The sequence below is a fragment of the Bidens hawaiensis genome, unplaced genomic scaffold (genome assembly GCF_021521415.1).
Source record: "Bidens hawaiensis isolate Kalapana, Puna unplaced genomic scaffold, B.hawaiensis_p1.1 tig00001206_1, whole genome shotgun sequence".
In the NCBI taxonomy this organism is placed as follows: domain Eukaryota; kingdom Viridiplantae; phylum Streptophyta; class Magnoliopsida; order Asterales; family Asteraceae; genus Bidens; species Bidens hawaiensis.
This window is the reverse complement of record NW_027491069.1, coordinates 4,371,456-4,378,222: the sequence shown is the minus strand read 5'-3', so window position 1 is coordinate 4,378,222 and position 6,767 is coordinate 4,371,456. Positions and strand designations below refer to the sequence as shown.

Genomic DNA, 6,767 nt, shown 5'->3' with positions numbered 1-6,767 from the left:
TTTATGACTGGAATCTTATTGAGTACGTTTGTCTGTTAATGTTATAACCACTTAAATTATATATGTTAGTTACATAATGCTCTTATATATAGTGTTTGATAGATATAAGTGAAATTTTGAATGAGAATGAGGCATATAATTACATAATTCAGTCGTGTATCACAAATAATGTAAAATATATTAGTAAATATATATTATCGTGGTTCTCTACTTAAAGTTGCATGTATAAGTTAATTGCTACAATTATTCGTTCTTTCAATTTAATAGCAAGCACCAGGACCGGACCAACCTTTTTGGAGGTCTAAAACAAAATAAAAGTTTTAGGCATTTTTTGAAATTTATTGTTACAAAGTAAAATAACTAATCACGAATATGTCTTTCAAATAACTTAATACTCATTTTCATCATTTAATATGTTTTTTTTGTCTATTTCAGTCTAATTCTCATCATTTAGTATGTTTTAGTCTAATTTTAGTATAAATTGGTGGTCTTATCCAAGTGCTGACTTAAAGCCCTAGCTTGATTTTACTCTTCCTAGAGACGGCTTGCCACCTCTTATCTATGTTTTCTATTCTGATTGTTTTTGGTTTATTTTTTCATATTTGAGCTGCTTGGATCTTCATGAGTTTATTTATTCTTCGGTGGCTAAACAATACTAGCTAACAGGATCAAGAGGGCATTAGCGTGTTTATTATCCCATCTCTACATAACATTAAAAAAATAGACGGGGTTAGCTATTTGAAAGACATAGGCAACAACTGGAAAACCCCTGACAAACGTGATAAAAATGACCAAACTTCAAAGACGATTTTGATAGTTTACTCTCAAACATTTATCTTTCAACCTTTTTTTCTTTTCTTCGATTCACACACAACTCATGAGCTATAGTGATGATGGAACTCCGCCTACTTCACTTTCCTCAAATATACCATTTATTAATTTCGCGGAAATGTTTTTAGAAGAATTGATGTTTGATCATTTTCAAAACCTATATAAGCATTCGATGGAGCACCATATTGTCGAGCGATCAAGTTCCATACGGCCAAGAAGGAAACATAGATTAGTAGTAAGGAGTATTAATGTAGTTTGAGAACCGTCTTTGGAATGACTACTTTTCCCCTGATCAATTATACCCTGATAGTTATTTTAACATAATGTAAAATGATACTAAAAGACCAAAAGTATATAATCAAGCCAAATCATAACTCTAAACGATAGGATGACAAATGGATTCTTTAACCTAGTGTAAATGATGTTAGAAAACCAGAAGCATATGATGATTTTAACTAGTAATTAATGTAAATTTGTGCAGCGGTAAAATTAAAATCTATGACACAAGAGAATAAAGATGGCATGTAATGAATGCAGATGAGGTTATTTATATGATTCAAGCTCAAGTCATCTTCGAACTCAAAAGTATTCGAATTGATTTCGAATAAGCATTTTACCTTCGGAATTTTTTTTAAATTACTCGATTACAAGAACAAGTTCAATCTACAAGATTTAATTCACACAAAGGGATTCTATAAACTCCAAATTCTTCAAGATTTAAAAAATCCTAAAGAAAGCGAGAGCAAAAACATATAACAAATTCCCACTAAGATTTACACTCTTTTAAGTGCAAAAACCCTAATCTTGATTAGAGTTTGCCACCTAAAAATAATTACCAAAAAAGGAAAGAATGCTGTGTCAAGAATCATAGCATATGCACAATTGCACAAAACTTGTCTATTGCTTCCTACTTTTGATAAATGCATGAATTCTTGATAATGCAACTTCAAGGGTTTCTTCACTCATATTCGCAAAACAAACTCTAAACCACCCTGGTTCGGAACAATGACAAGATGATCCAGGTGATATATTTAGCCTTACCTCATGCATAATCGTCTTCCAAATCGCTAACTCGCCGTTTATCACTGGTTCATCTAAGTAAGGACTCAAGTTCATCCAACAAAACAGCCCTGCATTCCCTTTTAAGCACTCAATACCGGCCTTTTTCAACCCGTTGATGGTCATTTCATATCGTTTCTTCAATCGTTCACGGTTTATTTGTATGTAATTCCGGGTGAATTCTTTATCCGACAACATAGATGCCAACAAAAACTGTGTTTGTGAAGAAATTAAAGTGAAACTAGACATTCTCCTTGCGGTTGTCACAACTTGATCATTATATGAATATACGGTTCCCACTCGAAACCCTGGGAGACCAAGATCTTTTGAAAGACTGTAAACAATATGGCATCTTTCTGCGTCCTTGTAGTTTCTTGATTCAAGAACTTCTGCAATGCTGACGAATTCATCTGCATAGAACACGGATCCCGAATAGATTTCATCGGATACTAGATGAATGTTCTTTCTTGTTGCGAAATCTAGGATCTGTTCTAGAATCTTTCGTTGGATGGTTGCACCTAATGGGTTTGAGGGGTTTGTAATGAGCACTCCTCTCACTTTTATGTTCTTTGATGTTGCATGATCATATGCTGCTTCTAAGGCTTCTGGAGTGATTTGAAAATTATTTGAGCTTTCACAGTGAATTGGAACAATTTGCACACCAGTTCTCCACCTTAAATCTCTATCAAATCTGCAATATTTAAAGGTAAAAAGTTAGAAAAGACTGTAATTTATCAAATTTCATGTTGACTCAAAATAATCTTAATATAAAAGGCTATCTACCCTGGATAATAAGGGGTTGGGACCAACAAAGCATCACCGGGATCAACCAAGATAAAGGTTAAAAGCTCGTTAGCCGCGGTTGCTCCCGCGGTCAAGACAACACGTTCGGGGTTGAATTTTGCTTTTCCTCCCCTCACTTCTTCCATGAAACTTGCCATTGCCTGAAATAATCAAGAATTTAACATGCATGTTAGACTTTTTGTTTTTTGATCACTCTTTAGAACATAAGACTATAAGAGTATTCATTTTGGGTTTATAGTTATCAAAAAAAGGCAGTACCTTTCTAAAAGATAGAAGCCCGTGATAATCTTGGAACAATGCATTCTCTCTAAAGCCAGAAACTTTTTGGCCCCAGTTAGTTGATTCAAGATTGGCTTCCAAATATTCTTCAAGCAAGTCAAAAGACACCTATGGAATTAAAGAGATTGTTAGCTCACTCCAACAATTGAAATTAAAACAAAAGAAATGGATTCTTGTAAACTTGTGTCATTGCTTACTTGATTTTCTGCTAATCCCATCTGAATGACCCCAGAAGGATTATTTGTTTCATGATAAGGGTTTTCATCATAAGCCTTCCATCCTGCAAAATAAGGGGAGTCTTCCCCATGAGTTTCCGAGATTGCTATCTTTGATAATCCAACACTAGGTTGCACAATCTCTATTGGCATCTTTACAAAATAAAATTTCTATCAGATCAGAGACGTCTTGATTTCAAGTTTGTGTTGTGAAAATTTTAGAGAGTAGAGGAGAGAGGCTAAGAGGGAAGAATGTGAATGGAAAGTGTTTGATGAAAACTTTGTCAAACTCACCCTATTTATAGGAAGTGCTTCAACTCAAAGTATGCAGGCAACTATCAAAAAGTATTGTGGGGCTCACTTACAACATGTCAATATAATTTCATTTCATTTATAAATAACTTGGAAAAGGTAGCAATGATTAATTGTTTAGAATAAGGTAATAAGATCAAAATCAAACTCTTTAAAAATGTGTGATCGATCAATAATTTCCATTGCAATACATATTACATGACAAGGTCAACAGTATCTTTTATCATGCTCTTCTACGTGTTCTAAACTCTCTGGAATGAAAAGGGTTTTGGATTTTTTTTTTTTTTTTTTTTTTTGGAATCTAGGTTTGTTTAGAAAATAGAGGAATAAGAAGTTGGTTTATATATCCACTCCTAAATGATGACGAGTCAAGGAACTTTTCACTATAATTTTCAATTAATCGTTGAATATCGTATGCATAAATACATCAGTCATGTAATGCCGCATCTTTGTTAGTAAGATTTATCTCAACAGCTATTTGTTTGTATTCATAAGGGCCAGCTGAGCTCTACCAGGTTAAACCCGCTTTGGCCGGTGGTCTGTAGCCCATAGCTAACTTCTTTGCTAGATGATATCAAATAGTACGACTAGAAAATCTTAGTATGGCTACTGGGAAATGTTACTGTTGAAAAGTTGATCTCACAGAAAGTAAGGGGAAGTTTAATCCTGAAAACAAGTTGATTTCACTGAAAGCAAGTTAATGTATAATTAGTTAATTTTATTGAAAACGTACAAGTGAATGTATTAATTTAAATGCATGGTATAGTCGATTAGATAATACTTCTCATGCCTAATGAGCCAATTTTATATTTTATTTCATACTAATCAAACTTTTAATATACATTATATGACAGCAATATGAACTGGTGCTTCAAGTTTGGCATTTTAAAATTTTAGTAGAGTTTTAATTAAAATTTAAATGCATGGTTTGTGAGCTTACTCTTTATAGATTATATTTAATATCGTAATCTTAATTAATAAATTTGCTAAACCCATTATAGTATGATTACGTGAAGAACATTATCACATAATTTTCAACATTTTAATTTGAGAAATAATCAAACTCAACTTGATAAAAACAAATAATAAATCCATTACCTACTTAAAACATATATTTTGAGTATGATGATTGTTTATATGTTTTTCAAATTATAAAAATAATATGTTCAATTGACAACAAGTTTGACATCTACGAATAATAACATAAGATATAGAATATGCAGATAAATGAGTAGAATAAATAATCACAATTTATAATAATTATTTTCTTTTAAAGTCAAGAGGATTAAGTATTGGAAATTAAAACTAGGGTTTCAAATGGAATAATGACAGGTTAGCAACAGTATAAAACCTTAAAATATATGGACTAAATATATTTTGTAGTTAATTTCTTAACACAGTATTAAATCACTTATATTGTCAATGAACTTTGACTCAACTAGCATTTGAGTGGAAATGAAGATTTGGGCCGAAGGCTGCAATGTCTCAAGTTTGAATCGGATTCCAACCAGGTTTTACCGTATTAGGCCTTCAGGCAATGGGTATTTCCCCGAACAGGAGATAGTGGGCTTGGATTACACAGCGCTGTCTGCAATCATGGACATCTAGGGTTGCATTTTGCCATTTGGTTAACGCGATAATTAGACTTTGTTCGTTGGCTGGTAAAAAAATCACTTTGTAGTTTTTTTAGGTAAACAACGATTAAAATTCATTACTTTACTTAAAATTCGTACTTGATTATGTCTGGGGGACAATAATACATTTGATTTGGTTGAAAGTTAGACAAGATTTATAGTATCAAAACTTTTAACCAATTGTATAAAGAAACCAAACATTAAGAAGACAAATCTAATCATTAACAACTAACTGTGTATCCTAAATTTGGAGTCAAAGGACAAACTTAGATTCCTTCAATAATGTGTTATGCACTTTTCCTTAGGATCTCCAACAACAAAACACGTTTCAAATCCCCACAGATTTGTATCAGCTAGGCCTTTGGCTGTTGGTAAATAATTAAATATGCTTTTATTTGTGAACTTTTGAAATCAAATATTGAACTTAAGTTTAATCAAATCACTATTTGATAATAAGAGGAGGTATTCTGATATGCATTTTGTATCAACTAGTATTAAACCCGCACGCTTTGGTTAAACCACGAAAAAAATTAATGTGTTCGAAAATTTATTAAAAAAAGGCAAACCTTCTACGCAAACCCGCAAACCCACTCTGAAAAAAACATACGGAAAATTGGACGGATGCCATATTGTAATTCTAAAAACAATAATCATTCGCCGCGGTCCTGTAGAGTTTAAAACTCCTGGAACCAAATACATAATTTCTAGTGATTAATGAGGATGTTTAAGAATTCAACATAGCATATCAATCATAAAAAGTAATCTTTTCTAGATAAATTTTGATTAAAGTAACTTTGTTATTGTCCTTAATAATAGTTATCTTGCAACAACTATTTACTTATTTCTTCAAAATTCAAATGTTTTCTTAAAATCTGGATGTGACTTAACTTGATGGAAGCAAATGAATACTTAAAACTTCATGTCACAATAACCACTTTTATAAAATGGATGTTAAAAACACTTGCATAAAAAGCACACTCCTAAGTTCTAACTAGTAACTACTATACTTCGATGGCCAAACCCCTTAGCAGTTGAGATCTCTAGATGATATTTTAGGTATAAAGATCACTTATTGTTGGAAGATCTAATGGTTTTTAAATTGTGTATTGTCATAACAAAATATAAGCAAATTATATGATGGTTTAAAAGGCGATGAATATCTGATTTAAAAAACAAAAAGAATCTTGTGGCAGAGATTGTGTATAGTCCAATGGAGCATATCTATGGGTGGTTAAAATATTGGTTATGTCACAAGATTTCATGGTTTAACAACTCAATTTCCTATTATCTTCTTATATATGTCCATATCTCTCACCAAATCCACCGAGAACATCCAGCCTGTTTCTAACCTTTAACCAACGAAATAAACCAAAACAAGGGCATACAAATTTCAAGTTATATAATTATATAAATGCACGATGTTAACTTTTAGTACAAACTTTCCGTAATCTATTCTAATTTAATTTAACTTTACTAATAAAAGAAAATAACAAGGATGATGTGGCAATCCCACATTCATTTTTGGTCTAATCTCTCTTCTCATTCATTCTACCTATCCATGGGTTATGGGTAAAATCATTTTTTTAAATGGGTTATAATTTCCTTTCTAATCTTTCATCTCATTCATATATAT

General features: G+C 32.0%; 1 protein-coding gene across 1 annotated transcript; it reads right to left on the bottom strand.

Annotated features, from left to right (window-relative positions):
• Positions 1 to 1,728: 1,728 nt before the first annotated feature.
• On the bottom strand, positions 1,729 to 3,553 carry LOC143565075 (1-aminocyclopropane-1-carboxylate synthase 7-like). The gene is made up of 4 exons (XM_077052167.1): positions 3,171 to 3,553; positions 2,953 to 3,081; positions 2,674 to 2,834; positions 1,729 to 2,581 (listed from the first exon to the last, which is right to left on the bottom strand). Exons 1-4 carry the CDS (start codon positions 3,339 to 3,341, stop codon positions 1,729 to 1,731), a joined length of 1,314 nt encoding a protein of 437 aa, XP_076908282.1. The 5' UTR covers positions 3,342 to 3,553.
• Between the last annotated feature and the right edge of the window lie 3,214 nt (positions 3,554 to 6,767).

Excerpts from the sequence above, each read along its gene's own strand:
- LOC143565075 (XM_077052167.1), bottom strand. The coding sequence starts at position 3,341 with ATGCCAATAGAGATTGTGCAACCTAGTGTTGGATTATCAAAGATAGCA. Across the intron at positions 3,082-3,170 it reads TGGGATTAGCAGAAAATCAA|GTGTCTTTTGACTTGCTTGA; the intron begins GTAAGCAATGAC and ends TTAATTCCATAG. Across the intron at positions 2,582-2,673 it reads CCAACCCCTTATTATCCAGG|ATTTGATAGAGATTTAAGGT; the intron begins GTAGATAGCCTT and ends TAAATATTGCAG.